At 46.5% G+C, this 21,761-nt stretch overlaps 1 protein-coding gene across 1 annotated transcript; it reads right to left on the reverse strand.

Moving 5' to 3' along the window:
* Positions 1-458: 458 nt before the first annotated feature.
* On the reverse strand, positions 459-9,366 carry LOC125529934 (phosphatidylserine decarboxylase proenzyme 2). The gene is made up of 21 exons (XM_087514208.1): positions 9,025-9,366; positions 8,792-8,871; positions 7,712-7,736; positions 7,547-7,606; positions 7,317-7,385; positions 6,858-6,953; positions 6,715-6,765; positions 6,050-6,133; positions 5,853-5,944; positions 5,588-5,743; positions 5,381-5,465; positions 5,131-5,242; positions 4,505-4,605; positions 3,785-3,832; positions 3,027-3,173; positions 2,259-2,354; positions 2,079-2,153; positions 1,873-1,965; positions 1,105-1,191; positions 972-1,022; positions 459-855 (listed from the first exon to the last, which is right to left on the reverse strand). Exons 1-21 carry the CDS (start codon positions 9,250-9,252, stop codon positions 712-714), a joined length of 1,980 nt encoding a protein of 659 aa, XP_087370334.1. The 5' UTR covers positions 9,253-9,366; the 3' UTR covers positions 459-711.
* Positions 9,367-21,761: the final 12,395 nt, after the last annotated feature.

Genomic DNA, 21,761 nt, shown 5'->3' on the forward strand with positions numbered 1-21,761 from the left:
ACATTTTTAGGGGTCATCTCTGGTAAGAAAACTGAATCAATGAGGGACTTCTACCTGTGTTATCCTGCAATTCTCACAAACACATGTGTTGGTAATGCACAACACTCATGCTCGACAACGACAACAAGCCAAGATCAACACCACCTCTGCTCTCGGGCGCTCAAACCGGACAAACATTGATGTTAGATATCTTTTGACATCAAGGAAAGATCCCACAATCTATGCCCAGAAATTCAACAAAGAGAACATAGCAGATCTGGACATATTTGGAAATTACACCATTTAGTACTACTTGTAATGACATTAGTTAACACTAAAACAAAACTACTCCCTCCATATCAAAATATAAGTCGTTTCTTTTAGGCTAATTTGTAGCCTACAAAAACGTCTTATATTTTGGTACGTCGGTAGTAGTTGGCAAGCCCAGCTTGCCAGCATATATGAATTAACATGAATGCTGCAGCTCAGATTTGACTAGAAAATAGATCAAATGTGATTTTTTTACAATGGTAACAAAATGGATCTTCTTACATATGATGCACAAAGCAGATCCAAGTATAAAGCTAACTACCGAAAGAACTCATGAAATAGGTCTGACATGAAAAAAAAAAGGACACTATGAGAATATACTCTACTGATCCCTGTCCAGGCAAGCTATGTCCTATAACTTTACAGTTCTGTACCATGCTGCACTGCACTCACTAACTTCTATCATTCAATTGAACACTTCTGTAGCTCCGAAACTTTTAGCCCTCTGTTCCGTTTGGAGACGCCCAATGTTGTGCCAACCTCGACAAGAGTTTCCAGTGATCTTTCGCTGTTGGCTAGAAGATCAGCATCGAATTGTATCGCATCCTGCCAATGTAGACAACATTTTAGTTTGGGGACTTGGAGCAAGAGATAACGTATTGTTTACGAAGTTGATTATCAGCATCTAAAAAGGGAAAAAAGCAGAGAGAAAGAATACAAACCTTCTCAAACACGCAGATTACCGTACTCCCTCCAAAAGAGAAATATCCAAACTGGGAGAAAGAAGATGAATTAGATAATTAACACACTAGCATAAGCAGCAGAACACCCGCAAGGACAGAGTATAAAGGAAACCTCATCTCCCTTGTGGACGTAGTCGCCCTCCTTTTTCACGAATGTGATGCTTCCTACCATAGTTGCTCCGATGGCAACAAATGCCACCTGAACCATGTGTTATTAAAAAAAGTGCATGATCAATTTATGCAAAGTACAGAAAGCTACTGGATGGCTGTACTAGGTGCTAGACTGTTGCATTAAATAAGAATTGATAATTAACGAGAAGCATATGGAAGTAAGGCCCTGTTCGGAAGCCAGGCTGAACGGCCTAGCTCCAGAGTTGAGAAGGAGAAGCTGGCAGCCTGGGTAGTGCAATTTTTGAGATGTAAAGCTGCTGATTCTGAGGATCTCAGCTTAAATATGGCAATGCTCAAGGCTTCTCAGTGCATTAAGTCATATAAGGGAAATGGAAAGCACAGACCATTTTTAAGAAGCAGTAGACATTGACATTAGTACTTTTGACATGCAGAGATAATCTAAATTGACAGTAGTACGATCTTGACAAATTATACTGTTGACCTCCGTAAGTGTGGTCCTTACAGCTGTGCGATTTACGCACAGTCCGCAAGGGTCATGCTATTAACATCAGACATGCCTTCAGCCTTCTCCATGCCAAAGCTTTTCAGCCAGAACGGGGAAAAGAGTACAGGCCATATGAGGAGTCACATTATATTCAATAAGTTTGGTCATGACAGGAGAGGCAAAATTAACTCAAATCTTCAATGGTCGGAATAGCAGTAAGCAGTTGCCTCATAGTATACAACAAAACAGGGTGAAAAGACAAACCTTCCCAAACTCCGAAGTTGAGATTATTGAGATAACTCTTTTATTTTCGGTGAACACATTACAATATTTGCTGTTTACGGCGATGGGATTAACCTGTCAATAGAAAGATATAAGCGCCAGTCATATAGTGCTGAAAAATATAGCACAGCACACAAATGCATCCCTTTCCACATGTGAGGAAGCATGTCAAGATGAGTATTCTTTACCGTGTACAAGCATCCAGGAATATCCACAAATTTCTCTACAGTTCCTGACACAGGTACATGAAACCTATGGTAATCCTGAAAATTGTACATGAAACCTATGGTAATCCTGAAAATTGTAAATTGAAAACTGCAAAATGCAGTACGTGTGCACGGGTTCTTGTAATGAGAATAAAGATTTACCTGAGGTGCAAGCCGAAAAATTACCAATGATCCATTTTTAAAAGCATTATGGTGTGCATCCGCCCCTAGGAGACCCTCAATTGAAAACTTGCGACCCTGGGAACAGAAGATAGGGTACAATGAGACTTCAACCAAAGAGGTCCCTTCATAGTTAAATTTACTCAATAAAACATGATGGTACTAATCAGAGTTTAGAAAAAATTACTGTGACTTCATATACTACCCTAGCATATAAAATCATAACTTTGTGAATCACGTTATATTTAATGTCCTGAGAGCACCAGATCAATCAACTTATCATAATTATCAGTACCAAACATGGCATACATCTGTATGGATCAAACGCCACTATGATAATAGTCTCAGAAACTTACCGATTATCGGCTTCAATATAAAGTATGTTATGAATGTCATTTAGTAACAAAATCTATGCCTTAAAGGCAATGCCTAATGAGTAACGATGGACAAGGAGCATTAAACACAAGATAAAAACTAACAGAAAATGCACTATATTTTATTTCTTATGATATGCACCAATGTTGTAGGTTATTTCCAATATAATACTGTCTCCCCCTTTACCATGCAGGCATGCCCCTGTCAAATCAGAATGCATTGCATGGAATGCACATAAATATTCAGTGAGATTAGATCAGTCATATTTCACAAGTACTTGCCCTTATATATGGACATTAAGATACTTATATCTTGTGATCCTGAACTAAAAAATACTCCCCTTATATATGGAGTAGTAGTAAAGCAATGACTTACCTTAATCCAAAATCTTGTGCTCTCATCGACAGAACTATAGGCCATCAAACGGCAATCAGCAGCACAGGTAGCAATACTACCATCATCAATGTGTGCAATGGGCCTGGCACTGGGTTTCAATTGTCTGATGAAAAATTCATTAAATGTCTGCAGAGACAAGTGTGGATTATAGTAACCTTGTAAGTACATACAGATACAAGGATAATAATGACAAGATACTTTTCTCAAATATGAAGATAAGCATATAACAGATAAAGTGAGCCTCCTTGAGTACTTCATAAGGACAACTAAACAAGGTTAAGAATGGATTAACCACAAGTCCACAAGTCCACAACAATCCAACATTGCTCAAAAATATTAGCACTTAAAACATGTTGTGAGATTTGTAGCTTTTTGAGGCAATGAAAACAAAGATAAACAGGCTCCTGTAAATGCATGGGCTATAATGCTGACGCACAACGAACATGTGTCATTTCAAATAGATGATGCATTCTTAGGAGATTTCGTGTTGGCTACTTATTGCTACAGAAAAGGAAAACACAACTGTTTCATGCTTCTAGTGGTTAAGCCAGAGTATCCACTATAAACACTCGAGAAGAAAAAAAACTGATTATTCCATTCAACATACCATTAAGACATTATTAAGATACGATGCAACGAAGAAACCTGACTATAAAGAGAGTGTATGCACTGACATACAAAGCTAGGACAAACAAGGGGGTGACATATGTCAAGAGGAGTGGAGGCATATATTGCACCTTAAAACTTTCAATAGGGTCCTTAGTCTCATCCATATTAATTTGACCCTGTATTCATATGGAAAAGATATCAAGGATGTCAACAGTAGTTTTATGAAACAAAGCCATAAACATTTTAAATGGAAGTGAGCGGTTCAGAAATAGGCAATTCCCGACCAGCTTATAGAAAAAAAATCTAGATTCAAGAACCTTGAGTAACCATTATAAAGGTGATGGGTTGAAGACCCTACTTTGAATTACTCCCTCCGTCCCATAATGTAAGACGTTTTTTAACACTACACTAGTCAAAAAACGTCTTACATTATGGGACGGAGGGAGTACAAGATGACATGCTTAAAATGAGCTTTCTATTCAAAGCGCAGTCTATGTATTTCCCTACTCACCATTTGAAGGTAAGTGGCCCAAAAGAATAACCGTTATGCTATAAGAGATGCTGCAGAAGTTTCATAAAACAACACTGTTTTAGGCAAGTTATTGCAATTCAACATTTTCCATGTTTATCATTGTGGATGGCCATTGATCCAAATTGCTTATGTCGCCTAAAAATGAGAAGTGAAAACTATTGGTTGCTACAACCGAAGTTCCTCCACTGCTAAAAAAAAGTGATCCAGCATATATATAATGTTACTTGCGGCCTTAAATCGTATTCCATGGAAATAAAATGGAGAAAATGTATAAAGGTTACATCCCACAGAGTACAGAAAAATAAACATTCCATACCGCAAATAACTCGAGAAACTTTGGAATATCTTTGGCAGATTCTGGCGAATTCATCTTCTTTCCTTGCTTCTCAGATAGGTTCTTCAAGATATCTTTGACACCTGCATATGGACAGTCCCAGTTAAACAGGTAGGTGTTAATGCAAAAGATTCTCGTTGGTGTCAGCATCCATCAAAAGACATAATACTAAGCCATGATAAGGACCAGTCGTGGGTAAGAAAACTTTGCTGGCATAACTGTACACTCTCAAATAGTGGCTCTCTGAGGTTGTAAAAAAGTTGTACCTAAAATCGTAACAGCAACATCATCCTCATCAATTTTCTTGTACAAACATGGTTTCTTAATGGCTCAAAAATTGAGTTATGTGTTGTCACCAGCATACACACAAGGGTATTTGAATTGGTGGTCAGAAGAACATTTAGTTTCAAGCTCACGTTGTCTCCAAGTGAACATTTATTGGGAACTCATCGTTATTCTAACTAGTAAAGATCCAGCAAACAAGATTCTTGAAATAATAATAGAAGTACAAACTTCGCTGTTGCTTGTCTAAGACAGTGGGGACCATTCAAATATATTTTTATCTGTATAATATTCATTCTTAAGATGATGTTTATTGTTCAGCATACCTGAATCAATGAGAGTGAGCCCTACTTTTGACTGATATAAAGCCCTCATGGACAACACTATCTTTCCATCTATTGCTTCTTCAACTAGCCTCTTTGTTCGCCGATCGAAAACCTAAATCATCGCCTTGAGTTAACGAATGAAAAGAGCAATGCAAATATGCAATTGAAATATATATACAATATCAAATAAGAGGTGGCACTTCGCACACCAATAAGAATATGACAAGTCAATATAACTAATGAAACATACCAGAATATGCGAGGCAGTAGAACCAGAGCGCAAACCAACATCATATGAGGAAAAATTAGCCCATTCACTAAGCTTAAACATCCACCTGCACATAACCAGTATTACTATATGACCAAGTATAAATTGCCCTTGCTAAAATGAAATTTCAAGAAAGAAACGTATGTGATAGATAGAAGACTAGAATCATCAGTACATGAAATGCCTTACCCATATGCAGCTTGCTTATCCGTTAGAAATCCCCCAGTCATAATCTGATTGCCAGTGCCCTCATCAAAGCAAAGTGTCATGTGTATCATATCATTTATTTTATCATACTTCCCCAGACTTTCACCACAGACAGGACAGTTACTGATAATTGGTTCTCTGAAATAAGGGACAGAGCATAACAAATGATACTATTAAATGTTACAGCCAATCAATACGGTTAAACTTGGAAACAGGACTAAACATGGAAAAGGTAGCTATTAATTACTTTTCTTGCTGATCAGCTAGTAGGGCTGCTAGTTCATCCATGTCAACTATGCCATCACCATTTGTATCTGCTTGGCGGAAAAGCTCTTCAATCTAAAGTATTATAGCAACTAGTAAGATATACTAACAACTTCAGAGAAGGAACCAGCTAAAACTAGAAGGGACATAACCTCTAAGAAAATGAGAATAAAGTTCAACCTTATTAACTGCTAGCCCATTACCAAAAGCTTTCATCAAGTCCGAGAATTCAGATAAGGAGAGCTTTCCGTCTTCATTGTAGTCCTGCCATAACAATAGTAATGTTGTGCTTTGTAGGGTGGAATATAATTACATACAGAAATGAACACAATACATGCAACGTGAAACTGAGTTTAAGGCATTTGAAAAGAATGTGGTTCTGCTCAAAGACTGGTGACTCAGAGCAACACACAATAAAGACTGAAGAAGACTGCCCTTGATAGAATGGCTAGTAGTAGCAACGGCAACACCAATAGTAAATGATGCACAACAATAATAAGACAGCTATGAACAGACATCAATTCATTTTGTAAAACTGATGAGAATAGATACAAGGAATAGCTGACAATTGTGAAGAGCTTTCGAATGATTTTTACTACTAAATCCTCAATAGATCTGATTTTGAACAACTCTGGACAGTTTATCTCGCTTCGCTATACTTGGATGATCCTAAGTTCAGATCATATTTTCTAACCACTTTCAGTTGCAGTATTCAAACGTCAATGTCTAAAGTTACTTAAAAAGACCATATGAAACTATGGTGTGCTCCGTTGTCAAGCGACAAGATAATCAAGTATCAATCATATATGAAAAGAGAATATGATTAACCAAGACTGAAAGCATACCACTATAGCTAAGACCCGGCGTGCAAAGCTTTGTTCTGTTTCAACAGGATCCTGCAACAGAACTACAAAATTCAGTACTTGAAACCTGGAAAATTCTCTGTGAGTGCTAATAGCAACACACAGGAAACAGAAAGAGCAGTTACTTCAATGTAGCAGGATACGGATATGGTTCCCATGGTGGTAGTGGACGATGATGGGTCCAACAAAGCAAGGTCCTCAACGTGTTCCTCCTCCAAGTCCTGCTAGCTAAAATGTTAGTCGATAATATTCAAAATGTCAAAACTTAAAATACCTCCAGAAAGTTGTACACATTACCAATTTATGTATTATGGTACATTAAGATCTGTTGTGCAGAAGTACTAGAAAGTTCCAGCCTAGATCTAGGAAGTAGGTAGACACGATGTGGAAATAAAGTATACATATCCACAGTTGGATCAAGATATTCAACAGTGTCACTCTCTTGAATCTTTAATAAAATGCTATCATAGTCTTCTCATGAATTAAGAAAAAGAGGAAGTGTGTTTCTTCATAGGTACATGAGGACAATCAAACCAGAGATATACTATAACTAAAGATTGAGACGGCAAAAACATCAGTGTTACCTTAGTGAGCAAGTCAAAGAGATCAACTTCACAGTAACCAACCAAGGTATTCTTAGAGAACCGGTTAGTCTGCAAAGTTGGCCAAAAAACATAATGTCATTGGATTGAACTGTTGCCTCGATTTACGGTTAAAAAGAATTCTTCAAAAGCTTCCAATCAGTAATTTGCTTATGCTGAAGCATACATGTGTGGACTGCTCACAGCGGAAATTAACACAATTAGCAGCATACCTCAAAAACAGATATTCGTGCAATATGAGGTCCATTTGTTTCTATTACAACTTTCTTTTCCTGCATATTCACAGAAAATATATGTAAATCTACACAGCTCCATAGTTAATAAAGTTAACCATGATATTACTGGATAAAGAGCAACAAGAAATAAAGATTACTCACTGAATTCCATACAGGCCTGTGAGTGCTGCAGGCAGTGTTTGTAGTTCAAAAACATGAGCAATGACAAGTAAGAAAAAGAGGGGAAAGGGTGTTAGATGTGTGACATACAGGCGTGCACGCTGTATATTCTAAAACAGAAGGAAAAAAATGAAGGCAGATTCACAAGGTGCAGCAGTTCAGCATTTTTCATATTTCGCTGTCATAGATCATCTGAATTCAAACACTTGTGATGAAAAGAATATTCGCGAAAAGCTAGCTGCGACCAAAATGCGGTGGGGTTTCTGCCTGTCACAGAACAGATTCCGATTCCAAGAGCATTATCCTGATTCCCAAGTCTTGTACTACTAGCACTCGCTATCATAGTAAGACCAGGAGCCTATCTGCTTGCTCCGGAACATGTGGTAGATTGATAGTAACACTTGCTAGGCACATCTATTCACGAACCATGAACAGCACGGAGGTTCATGGAAGCGTGGAGAGCAAGGGGAGGAAACATGGTACTGAAACAGTGTTTGTAGAGCTGTGTATCATACGAGCATACACAGGGTATATTTCGAAAGAGGAGAAATTTAAGCTCACGCAGATTCACAAGGTGCAACAGTTGAGAATTTCAATATTTTGCTGTCATGGTAGATCATCTGATTTCAGACAATTGTGATCAAGAGAAAACTCAGGAAATGGCCTGCTGCAACGAAAATAGGCTGGGTTTTTTGACTGTCAAAGTCTTTGTATTTCGGTGTCATAGATCTTCTGAACTCAGACACTAGTGGTGAAAAGAATATTCAGGAATGGACCCTGCTGCAACGAAAATAAGTTGGGGGTTTTCGCCTGTCGCAGAACAGATTCGGATTCCAGGAGCATTATCCTGATTCTTAAGTCTTCTAGTACTAGCACTCACTGTCGTAAGAAGACAGGGAGAGCTTATCTGCTTGTTCTGGAACGTGTGACAGACAGTAAAACTTGCTAGACACGTCCATTCACCAACAGCGTGGAGGTTAATGGAAGCATGGACGAGCTCGGATCCGGACAAGCATGGCCAGAAACTGATTAATTAATACTGTGGAAAACATGGTGTTGAACCTGTCGGTGGTCTCGGTGCGGTAGGTGCGCTCCCCGAGCGAGAGGCAGGCGAAGAACTTGTCCTTGAACCGCAGGTCCGCCTGCGCCATGGCACAAACCAAAATCAAACAACAGGAAATTGAAATTGAAATTGAAACAAAACCGCCAATTAGCAGCTCCACCCGCACGCGAACCTCCCCCGTCGGGGCCGGCGTGGGCGGAGAGGGGAGGGGAGCGGAGCGGAGCGCGCGCACCTTGACTATCCGGATGCGGGCGATGCCGGCGAACTCGTCGGCGGCGACGCCCTTCCCCGACTCGCTGGCGTCCCCCGCGGCGCCGCAGCGGTCGCGGCCGCGGTCGCGGCGCAGGCGCAGGCGGCTGCGGAACCGCGAGAAGCGGGACGGCAGCGGCGGCTCCACGCCGTTGCCGGCGCCGGCGCCGGCGCGGCCATTGTGGCGGGAGGTCGAGTGGGCGTGGCCCATCGGTCAGCGGCGGGGCGTGGGGCGCGGGGCGGGGGCGGAGTTGGTGCGGCGGCCTGGTCCGCCTGGAGTAGCAGTAGTCGGAGCCAGGGGGGGTTGGAATTGACGGCGGCCGGCCCAGGCAGGCAGGCAAAAAGGCGCGGCGCTTTCGACGCGGTGGGGAGGGAGGGAGGTGGGTGGGCGGGGCCCACATGTCGGCCAGGTGAGCGGGCGTGCGAGGACCGGCCGGCTTCCACGAATGGAACGGAACCGGCGCGCGTGCGGCCGACGTGTGGTCCCGGTGTACTGTCCAGCCGCATACCGCTCTTCAGAAGACGCAAATTATCACTCCTGCTTCTTGCCGTCGCGTCGCTCTGATGAACGAATATTTTTTGTTCATCGCAATTGCTAAATCAAAAATACTAAAGTCAGTATCGGTCAATTCTATGCAGATCTTGCACCAAGCGAACGATGTGGACGATGTAACGGGCGGCGATGTTATTGATGAAGGCGAGACGGGCAGTCGATGGGCATGGGGTTTGTGGATAGGGATGGGGGGTGTCGGACAGTCGGGGGTTTTAGGCGGATGATTGGGGCAATAGAAGCTTCGCCAAAGGAGAGGCCGCGCGAAACCGGCCAAAAGTGGGGTGGAATGGAGGCAGCTTACGACGGCTTTATAAATAAATAAGAATTCCAAGCAACCGATAGTTTCATTTTTCTTCTTTGTGTTTCTTTATTTTAAAATATATATATATTACATGTTAGTTGTCATGGGTCAAGTATTTGATTAGGTTTTTTAAAAATATCAACATTCAAGCAGCCAGGTCAATTTTATTACATTCATTGTGAAATCTATTTCGACGTTAAATGTTTATTGAGCAGCGTAGATTCGTTTTCATTTGTGAACACGGTTACTTAAGATGAAATAATACTTCCTTCATTCATAAATATGGATATTTCAACATGGAGTACACACGGACTGAAAATGAGCCTACAAGCATAAAAATGTGTCTATATACAACTGATGAAAGAAATTAGGACATTTTATACTCCCGACATCCCAAAATAAGTTACTGACTTTGTACTAACTTTGTTGCACGAGGGAGTGTATTTTTATTTTATTTTAACAAAAAAACACGAAGGAGTATATGTTACATTCACTTGAACCCCTTGACCAAAGTGAAAGCAGAACTTACCACAAATGTTCGATCTGCTTTGTTTTGTGGCCACCCAAGGTTGGTTTCGCCGTCACATGGACTAGCCTGGCCTTCCTGGTCCACGGTGCTACTCATGGACGGACGACCCGGTGCGTGCCTTCCGCGGATTTCCGGAAGCGGTCGTCGCTGATTGTGCAAGTCACGCGGTACCGCGAGTAGGGCTGTAGGTAGGCGACATCAGCGAAAGGATACGACGATTTTTGCAGCTTCCAGGCTTCTTGTGCTACCAGTGGGCTTTTCTCGCCTGTCCCACTTGACTCTGTCTGCTCTTTACAGGTTTTCTTTTTCTTTGCTTCGACCCATGGTTCTTTCCAAGCTGAGAGCATGGACCAACAACACGGACGATCGGATCAGAGCTTGCATATTCTATCTTCGTGTGGCAAATTTTCGTGTTTTGATCTTTTTCTAAAACCTATTCGAAATTTGACCCTAGTTTGAAAAAATTTCAAGATCTGACTCTTTGCTACCGCCAGAGTCCATGACGGTAGGGTCTAACAGCCTACCGTCAGGGACTTTGGCGGTAGGAAACATCGCTACCGCCAACCGGGCTGGCGGTAGTCTGCACAACCCTACCGCCAAGGTGCTTGGCGGTAGGCACGAGCATGCACTGTGTTTAATACTTAGGAGGTTTTTGCCGGTAGGGCATGCAACCCTACCGTCAGGGACCTTGGCGGTAGGCTGTTATACCCTACCGTCATGGTCCCTGGCGGTAGCAAAAGGGTCAGATTTCGGAAAAAATTCAAACTAAGGTCAAATCTCGAATAGGTTTCAGAAAAGGATCAAAACACGAAATTTAGCCTCTCCATGTCCAACATGGTGCCCACCCATATCATCCTAGCTAGTACTGTAGTACATTTTTTTCTTCATGTGATGGCAACACTGAGTTATATTTGTATCCTTATTTTATAGAGTATAGTAGTACTACTCTGTGGCTAAAACTAACTTAGCCTATACTTCGGTAAAAAAAATGATCCGTTCAATTTTGGGTTTCGATTCTGACTTAGCCTAGGCGCGGGCATGGAAGTTTTTTTTTGTTTGAGATATGGACGAATGGGAGTTACCCGGTGGTAGACGGGATGGGACGAACCAAAACTGGCGCGCACGTGTGACCGCGGCATGGTTCTGGCGTACCGTTAAACAGTGGACTAGTCCTACTGTCGGTGTCAAAACCGACGGATTTCGGATAGGGGGTCTCGAACTGTGCGTCTAGGCCGGATGGTAACAGGAGATAGGGGACACTTTGTTTTACTCAGGTTCGGGCCCTCTTGATGGAGGTAAAACCCTACTCCTGCTTGATTAATATTGATGATATGGGTAGTACAAGAGTAGATCTACCACGAGATCAAGGAGGCTAAACCCTAGAAGCTAGCCTATGGTATGATTGATGTGTATGGAGTTGATTCTGTCCTACGGACTACAACCCTCCGGTTTATATAGACACCGGACAGGATTAGGATTACATAGAGTTGGTTACAATGGTAGGAGATCTTGAATATCGCATCGCCAAGCTTGCCTTCCACGCCAAGAAAATTCCTATCCGGACACGGGACGAAGTCTTCAATCTTGTATCTTCATAATCCAGGAGTCCGGCTGAAGGTATAGTCCGGCTACCCGAACACCCCCTAATCTAGGACTCCCTCAGTAGCCCCTGAACCAGGCTTCAATGACGACGAGTCCGGCGCGCAAAATTGTCTTCGACATTGCAAGGCGGGTTCCTCCTCCAAGTCCTTCATAGAAGATTGTAATCACCAAGAGTAGTGTCCGGCTCTGTAAAATAAGTTTCCACATATTGCCATAGAGAGAATAATATTAACACAAATCAAATCTGCTGACGTATTCCGCAGTGCGTCAACACACTACAGCCAAGTCCTTCGAATCGTTTTTACTTTTTCACCTCAGCATGTTTTGCGAGGCGGTTTCCTTGGCACGTCTTGTCAAAGCAGAGATCGTGTACCCCTTTTACGGGATTCTCATCAATATGGACGTGGGTAACCCAACCGCGCCACTTATCATGGCGCTTGGGAGGCAAGCGAGTTTTACTAGGCAGGTGAGGACGCACAAACGCGTCCGCCTATATAAGGGGACAAGGATCCACCTCTTTACCTACGCCTTCTTCCTCCTCTGCCTACCCATCTCCTGCGCACCCGAGCTCCAGCGCCCCAGCCCGCACTTCCCACCTCAACCTTCTCCAGCAATGTCCGGAGCGGGAGGCAAGTGGATGGTCTCCTCCGTTACGGAGGGCAAAATCAAGAAGCTGAGGAAGGCCGGGTATCTGTCCAAGAACATCGCGCACCGGCTTCCCGAGGAGGGGCAGCTTATCCCCACCCCAAGGCCCCATGAGAGGGTGGTATTTCTCCTCCACTTCCTCCGCGGACTGGGTTTTCCACTCCACCCGTTTGTCCGGGGGCTCATGTTCTACTACGGCCTGGATTTCCACGATCTGGCTCCGAACTTCATCCTCAATATCTCGGCGTTTATCGTCGTGTGCGAGGCTTTTCTCCGTGTCCGCCCCCATTTCGGCCTCTGGCTCAAGACTTTCAACGCCAAGCCCAAGGTGGTGAGCGGCAGCCAGGCGGAGTGCGGAGGCGCCATGGCGGGCAAGATGGCCAACGCCCTATGGTTCGAGGGCTCTTTCATGGAGACCCTAAAGGGATGGCAATCCGGATGGTTCTACATCACCGAGCCACGCGATCCGGAATGGACCGCGGCCCCCGAGTTCCGATCCGGACCCCCCACGCGGCTTGTGTCCTGGAAAGAGATAGGCCTGTCGTGGGGTGACGAAAAAGAGGTGACCGGATTGCAAACATGCATCCGGTCCCTGGTGAACAAGCCAGTCCGGCTAGTTAATATAATCCAGGTTATGCTCGTCCGCCGGATCCTCCCGTGCCAACAACGGGATTTCAATCTGTGGGAGTTTGACCCGGCGCAGCATCAAACCCTCAGCAGGCTCTTCGACACAACGTACGAGGATGCCTGGAAGATGCTATTCAAGGGCGCTGAGGCTCCCGCATCCGCCTCCGAGGATCGCGGATACAGCTCGCAGCGTCACGCTAGCAAGGTATGCCATCTACACCTTTTATAGGATATTAAGCTTTTTCCATAGTTTGACTCTATGCGGGATCTAAACTCCCTTACCTTTAACAGGCTTGGCGGGCGATAGCCGAACCAATTAACTGTCCGGCTCCGTTGCCCGAAGACCCAGCCCCAGCTCTACTAGTGAAGCTGCTGGCTCCGGCGCCTTAGTGGTGCCGGAAAAGAAGGCCAAGAAGAAGAAGACCACGGGGACTCGAAAGAGTACCCGTAATGTGGTGCCGTCGGACTCGTCATCTGACGAGTCCGAGGCGCCCTCCTCCCACGAGAACGAGGAGGAGGAAGAAGAAAACTCTCCCCCTCCAGTGGAGGGAGAAGAGAAGAGGAAGGCCGCCCCAACGGGGGAGGCCGAGGGGTCTAGGAAAAGGAAGACCCCTCCGCCGGACTACGCCCCTGACGCCGAAGAGGGTGAAGAGGAGTGGCCGGACAGGGCCAAGCGTCCGGCAAAATCGTAAGTGTTCAGATACCAGAGTAACTCATAATATTTCTTTTGTTGCACAGCTTCCCCTAATGTCGAATATAATCATGCAGCCCACCCCGGACCGCACTCAACGAGTCGTCGAGCGGCTCCCTGGATTCATCAGACGTGAACTCTGTCCCGCCCGCTGTCTCCCCCCGCATTGCAGATGACGCCGAAGTGGCGTCGCAACGAGCTCCGGGGCAGGAGGAGGTGGTCCTGGAGGAGCCGCAAGGCGACCTCCCGGACCCCAGGAGTGAAGGGGGCAAGACCCCCCAGGGCTCCAAGTCCGGCTTTAAGCCGGACACCGTGCCGGAATCTTCAACAATTCCAGACCGCGGCAGGCGAACTCCTTCCAAGAGGAGCAAGCCTTCTGAGCCGGCAGCCTCCGTCCAACCGGAGGCGCCGGACAATCTGCTGGAGGCGCTTGAAGGCACCTCCATCGACGAGGAGCACCGTACTATTATGAGTACGGTGATCCAGAGGGTTCAGTCCGCCAAGAGCGGGCTGAGTGAAGTTTGCGCTAGCCTCCTAACAGGCTTCGAGGTAAGTAAAAATATGTGAAAATATTACCGCATAGACAGTAGCCCCTGATGCTCTGTTTGGCGTTCGGAAAGAAAAGCCGAATAGAGGATCTATTAAATTTCGCAGGAGTCTAATAATGAAGGGTCAATTTGCGTATGCAGGCTTCGCTGCTAGCCACCGCCGCACTGACTGCGGAGGTGGATGCCCTGAAACAGGGAATCGAGCGGTCCGAGCAAGAGCTCGGCCTGGCCAAGCAGCAGCTCGAGGAGAAAGAAGGTAAGAAATACCTTATAAAAAGGTGCCTATAGAGAGGCGTGATTGCAAAGAATAACAGGATTGAACTGCTTATTGTAGGGGCCACGACTGAGGTGGCGGCCCTCAAGCAGGCGCTGTCCGAGGCCGAAAAGAAAACGGCCGCAGAGCGCACCGAGCGAGAGAAACTTGGGTCGCAGGTCAGCGAGATGCAGCAAGAGCTTCAGGCTCTCATGAAAAAATATGAGAGTTTGGAGCTTGAGTCGAAGACCCAAGCGTCCGAGCTCGCGGCGGCCCTCGAGACTACCAAGTCTGCCAAGGCCGAAGCCCAAAAGGCCCTCCGAGAGTTGGAGGATATGAAAAAGATAGCAGCGGGTAAGGCATTCTTTATGCAAAGCAGAAATATAAAAGTAAACTACTTGTTACTTACCCGAATCCGGAGTTCTCCAGGGGCATTCGCAGATCTTCCCCGCAGCGTATCCGATGCCACCGCATTCTACCGAGCTGAAGAGGGCAACTCGACAGAGAAGGTGTTCTGGTCTCAGTATGCTGAGGCCGGACACCCTGTGCCCTTGAGCGACCAGCTGAAACAGCTGGTCGAACTCCACAAGGCGGCCGAACAAGCCATGAAGGGCTTCATAGTTCGGCTGTGGCCCGGAGAGGCCCTGCCTGGGAGCTACTTCGGGCTGGTGCGGCGGCTGGTGGAGGCCTGTCCAAGGCTCGAGGTCATCAAGCGCTCTGTCTGCATCGAAGGTGCCCGTAGGGCCCTTGCCCGTGTAAAGGTGCACTGGGGTAAGCTGGACGGTGAGAAGCTTGTGACGGACGGGCCGCCGCCGGGGAAGGAGCATCGCAAGACGGAGAACTACTATAAGGATGTTCTTGCGGGTGCCCGCCTTGTGGCGGATGAGTGCACCAAGGATATAATTTTTGAATGAATTCGCTCGTGTTTATCCTGTGCGCTGAAAACTTGTTCATATGCGCTAAGCAATGCTTATTGAATTTAAAATATTATTTTCTGTGCGGTCATTTATCAAAAATTGAGAGATGGCCAGTCGCCGGCTTCTGCCCCCATGCCACTAGTGCTGGGGTGTTCGGTGATAAACCTGGGCGCTCTTTTTCCCATGGTTGGGTCCTTCGAGGGAGGCGCTTAGCATGACGAACCAGGCAATCGGACTATAATGCTTGAACACTCTCACTTAGCCATAGAACTTTATAATTTTAAATTTCGGCGAAGCCCCTAGTTCGGAAGATCGAGTTCGGGGCACTATCCACGCTTTGGCTGGGGTCATCCAGCTCCTCGCTCGAAGCGGCATAAGCCTTTAGGGACTCGAAAAACCTCTCGAACAGCGACCGGTCTCTCGCCCCATCATGACAGTCAGTTTTAGCTTTCTCCACTGAGGTGCTTAACCCAGCTCAACCGGGGCACAATCGCAGTGGTTCTCCTAGTGCTACCTTAGCCGATATAGCGGAACGTAAGGCACCAAAACATAGGAGCCGGGCAAACCCAACTATTGACCCAAATCATGATTCGGAACCGATGCATATAGTGCTATAAGTTCGGGGTGCCGCACTTGTGAAAGTGTACGGACTTCTCACACCATATTAAAGGGTACTGAAGCCCCTGGCGTACTTGCCGTACCACAATGTACGGGCGCGACATGTCATTAATGAACATATATATGAAAAGAGTAATGCAAAAAAATAGACAAAAAGCTAAGCATTGTTTATGAAGAGGCTATTTATCAAAGCCGAACGATACAAATGGTGCGGTAAGCAAAAGATATTGGACTATTCAGTATGTCCTGACCAGGGGCAGGCCGCGGAATTATATATAAAGTAGGTATACCGCTCATAACCGAGACCACCTCGGGGTTCCATAATGCGGCATGGCTCCTCTTCCTCCCTGGATCTTGCATCGTTTGTGCGGCAATCGAATTGCCGAACAGCTCGTCCGAAGTATGGAGTCCTGAAAGTAAGAAAAAATTAAAAAAAAAGAATCCGGCAGCCCCTGGTACGTTTTAAGCCGTATTTTGGGCGTGCCGTTATTGTGCCCCTTCCCCTGTGCCCATGGTATTTCAAGGGCGTAGTTATGTACGCGAGGTACTGGTTTCGCTAGGTCGCGAAAGCTGGGATTGGGGCCGCATTGCTACGCTTGCTCAGAGTGTGCCAGGCGGTCCTACTGTAGGTTACTCCGGACGCGCTTGGCAGCGTATGGCTTTTTAATGGCCGGACTGGAGAATTGCCTAAGAAGGCTACTTTGTACCTCCGCTGCGAGAGCCGCCGTATGCTCCTCCGTACGGAGGGAGCGTTCGGTGTTTCCGTTGACCGTGATTACTCCTCGAGGGCCTGGCATCTTGAGTTTGAGATATGCGTAGTGCGGCACCGCATTGAATTTTGCGAATGCGGTTCGTCCGAGCAGGGCGTGATAGCCATTGCGAAACGGGACTATATCGAAGATTAACTCTTCGCTTCGGAAATTATCCGGGGATCCGAAGATCACGTCAAGTGTTACTGAGCCTGTACAGTTGGCTTCTACACCTGGTATGACGCCTTTAAAGGTCGTTCTTGTGGGTTTGATCCTTTAGGGATCTATGACCATTTTCCGCACTGTGTCAATGATTGGGTCAAGGACCAATGCGGCGAAGCCGCCATGACGGATGCTAGGATGGTCCCCTCGATCGAAAGTGATCGGGCAGGAGGACCATGGGTTGAACTTTGGGGCGACTGGCTCCATCGCGTATACGTCCCGTAGCGCACGCTTCCGCTCCCGCTTGGGAATGTGGGTTGCGTATATCATGTTCACCGTTCGCACTTGTGGGGGAAAGCCCTTCTGTCCATTGTTGTTCGGCGGCTTGGGCTCCTCGTCGTCGCTGTGCAGCCCCTTGTCTTTTTTTTCGGCTCTTAACTTGCCTGCCTGCTTGAACACCCAACAATCCCTATTAGTGTGATTGGCTGGCTTTTCGGGGGTGCCATGTATCTGGCACAAGTGATCGAGTATTCGGTCCAAAACTGGACGGGCCCTGAGTATTCTTTTTGAATGGCTTTTTCCGCTGACCGGATTTATAGCCTCTGAATCCGGCATTGACTGCCGTGTCTTCATTGCTGTCGCTGTTAACGCGGCGTTTTTGGTTGTTCCGACGTGTCCTGCCACTCTTGTCCTTGGTATCCGGATTACCAGGGTTCTTTGATAAGTTGTTACTGCGAGCTAGCCAGCTGTCTTCACCCGCGCAAAAGCGGTCATGAGTGTCATGAGGGCTACCATGGATTTCGGCTTTTCCTGTCCCAGGTGCCGGGCAAGCCACTCGTCGCGGATGTTATGCTTGAAGGCTGCTAGGGCCTTTGCGTCCGGACAATCGAATATCTGGTTTTTCTTTGTTAGAAACCGTGTCCAGAATTGTCTGGCTAATTCTTCTGACTGCTGAATTATGTGGCTTAAGTCGTCGGCATCCGGCGGTCGCACGTAAGTGCCCTGGAAGTTGTCGAGGAATGCGGCTTCCAGGTCCTTCCAAGAACTGATTGATTCTGCTGGCAAGCTGTTAAGCCAATGTCGGGCCGGTCCTTTAAGTTTGAGCGGGAGGTACTTGATGGCGTGTAGATCATCGCCGCGTGCCATGTGGATGTGAAGGAGATAATTCTCAATCCATACCGCCGGGTCTATGGTGCCATCGTATGATTCGATGTTTACGGGTTTAAAACCCTCTGGGATTTTATGATCCATTACTTCATTCGTGAAGCATAGCGGGTGTGCGACGCCTCTGTACTGGGCTATATCACGACGCAGCTCGGAAGAGCTATGTCTGTTGTGTTCGGCTCGGCCGGATTTGTTGTATCCGACGTGAAGATCATTGTCACATGTCGTAGGGCGTCTGCGCGATCCGTAGATCGATCTTGTCTGTCTTGCCTTGTCCTCCAGTATGTCTCGCAGGTCGGGCGCATTTTCCCGTGCCTTAGTTGTGCGGCATCGGGGCATGGCTTGGGTGGAGGGCTGAGAGGCCTCTCTGTCGCGGCCACGAGGTGGCCGGTCTGCCATGTCATGCGCAGGTGATGTAGGTGCTTCCTCCTCTGATCAGGGTAGCGGCCTGCGCTTCGGGTAACTCTTGGAGGGGCGTTCGAGTTCATACTCTTCGGCCGCGAGGACTTCAGTCCATCTGTCAGCTAGCAAATCTTGGGCAGCTTTAAGCTGCTGTTGCTTTTTCTTGAGGCTGCTTGCCGTGGCTAAAAGCCTGCGTCTAAAACGCTCTTGTTCGCCGGGGTCTGATGGTATGACAAATTCGTCGTCATCGAGGCTTGCCTCGTCTTCGGAGGGAGGCATATAGTTATCATCCTCGACCTCTCGGTCTGCCGCTTTCTCATGAGGGCTGGCTTCTCCATCTTCCTGTGCCGAATCTTGCTGGGGTGAGTGTTCTTCGGCGCTATCCAGGGTAGTATTATCTCCCGTGCCGGAATCACCGTTTTTGCTTTGGCGGGATTTAGAGCGGCGCCGCTGACGCCGGTGCTTTGGCTGTTTCTTGGGGGCGTCATCCCCCATTGTTCCATCGCCATCTCCGTCTTTTGGAGTATCCACCATGTATATGTCATATGACGAGGTGGCATTCCAGCGCCCTACAGGTGCTGGTTCCTGTTCGTCTCCTATATCGTCGTCCATGCCGTCGATGTCTTCGGAGCCGAAGTCAAGTATGTCGGTTAAATCGTCGACAGTGGCTACAAAGTGGGTGGTGGGTGGGTTTTGAATTTCCTCACCGTTCGTATCCCACCCTTGCTGACCGTAGTTCGGCCAGGGCTCTCCTGATAAAGAGAGAGACTTAAGAGAATTCAGGATGTCGCCAAAAGGTGAATGCTGAAAGATGTCCGCGGCGGTGAACTCCATTACCGGCGCCCAATCGGATTCGATTGGCAGGGGTGCGGGGGCTCGGAGTTCAGAGAGGAATCCGGCTCCTCGGAGTCACGGGCCACGCAGAGTGCGGGGCTGGAGTTCGGCTCGATCGCCTCTGAGATCGCAGCCCTGAGGCAGCGTCTAACCGCTGATCCTCGATCGGCGCAGTAGGTTCCGAATCAATGGTCGAAACCGATGCGTGTGCGGCCTCCAAGGCACTGTTTGGCAGCAGAGCTATATCATGCCCGTCGAGACAGTGCGGCACGCTTGACTGTGGCTCGAATCCGTCAAAGATCAAGTCCCCGCGAGTGTCAACCGTGTAGTTTAGGCTTCCAAACCTGACCTGATGGCCAGGGGCGTAGCTTTCGATCTGCTCAAGGTGGCCAAGCGAATTGTCCCGCAGTGCGAAGCCGCCGAAGACGAAGATCTGTTCGGGGAGAAAAGTCTCACCCTGGACCGCATCGTTGTTGAAGATCGAAGGAGCCATCGGGCCTAAAGGCGACGACACAGAGGAACTCTCAATGAAAGCACCAATGTCGGTGTCAAAACCGGCGGATCTCGGGTAGGGGGTCCCGAACTGTGCGTCTAGGCCGGATGGTAACAGGAGACAGGGGACACTTTGTTTTACCCAGGTTCGGGCCCTCTCGATGGAGGTAAAACCCTACTCCTGCTTGATTAATATTGATGATATGGGTAGTACAAGAGTAGATCTACCACGAGATCAAGGAGGCTAAACCCTAAAAGTTAGCCTATGATATGATTGATGTGTATAGAGTTGATTCTGTCCTACGGACTACAACCCTCCAGTTTATATAGACACCGGACAGGGTTAAGGTTACATAGAGTCGGTTACAATGGTAGGAGATCTTGAATATCGCATCGCCAAGCTTGCCTTCCACGCCAAGGAAAGTTCTATCCGGACACGGAATGAAGTCTTCAATCTTGTATCTTCATAATCCAGGAATCCGTCTGAAGGTATAGTCCGGCTATCCGAACACCCCCTAATTCAGGACTCCCTCACCTGCTGTCCCGGCCCGCAGCACTCACCCTTTCGTGGGTTCTTGGAAGGGGCCTTGTTACGGGCAACACCGGTGAAAGAAGACTATATATGATATGATTGCAACTTTCCGATTTCTTGTATCGGGCATTTTCCGTCCGCCCCACTTGACTTTGTCTACTCTTTACAAGATTTTCTGTTGTTGCTTTTCTTTTCATGGATGTCTCTTTCCAGGCCGATGGTATGGACCAACAACATAGTAGAGGACCAGAGCTTGCTTATTCTAGTTGCTCATCTAGTCACGTCGATATCCAACATGCTGCCCACCCACATCATCCTAGCTAGTGGTACCTTGTGTATCCTCGTGCCAACTGGTGGTAAGAAAGAGTCACTAAAAAAATCAATGTTCAAAGTTTTGTGTACTTTTTGAGCTTTGATTTTGTTGAGCTCCTCGGATATTATTTTTGGCTGAAAATTTGCAAGAAGCTCGGACATTTGATAAGGTTTGATGTCTCAAATTTTGATATTTTTTATATTTTGTGTGATCGTGTTTTTTCATTCTTTTCCCCCAAACTCGGTGTAGTACACCCAAGAGTAGTGGCTACTTTCTGATCTGTATCCTTGTCTCCTACTATGCGCTTGTAGCATTATGCTACTCACAAAAGGGAAACGAAATGCATCTTTTTACACCAGAAACAAAATAGCCCAAAACTTAATTGAAATTGTTTGGGCTTGAAAATTGGCCAAGTTGCTAAAGGGAAGAAAATGCATCAGTCTCTTGCTTAAGCTTGATATATTGCAAAGGCCTTTGACACCGTCACTTCACAATTTTTCCTTAAAGCACTAAAAAGAGTTGGTTTTGGCCCATATTGGTGCTCTTGGATTGCTATGTTTCTCATGACTACATATACTAAAATTCTTTTAAATAGCATACAAGGGAAAAGCTTTTGGCATGGTCGCAATATTAGGCAAGGCCATGCCGTATCGCCCATGCTCTTTATTATTGTGATGGATACTCTATGCAAGCTCTTTGCGAAGGCTGAAGAATGCGAGATTCTTAACACCTTCAGCGATAGGCACTCCTTTCCTCATCGTATGGAAATTTATGCAGATTATGTTATT

Source organism: Triticum urartu, chromosome 3A (genome assembly GCF_056163025.1).
Source record: "Triticum urartu cultivar PI428250 chromosome 3A, HENAU_Tu73, whole genome shotgun sequence".
NCBI lineage: Eukaryota > Viridiplantae > Streptophyta > Magnoliopsida > Poales > Poaceae > Triticum > Triticum urartu.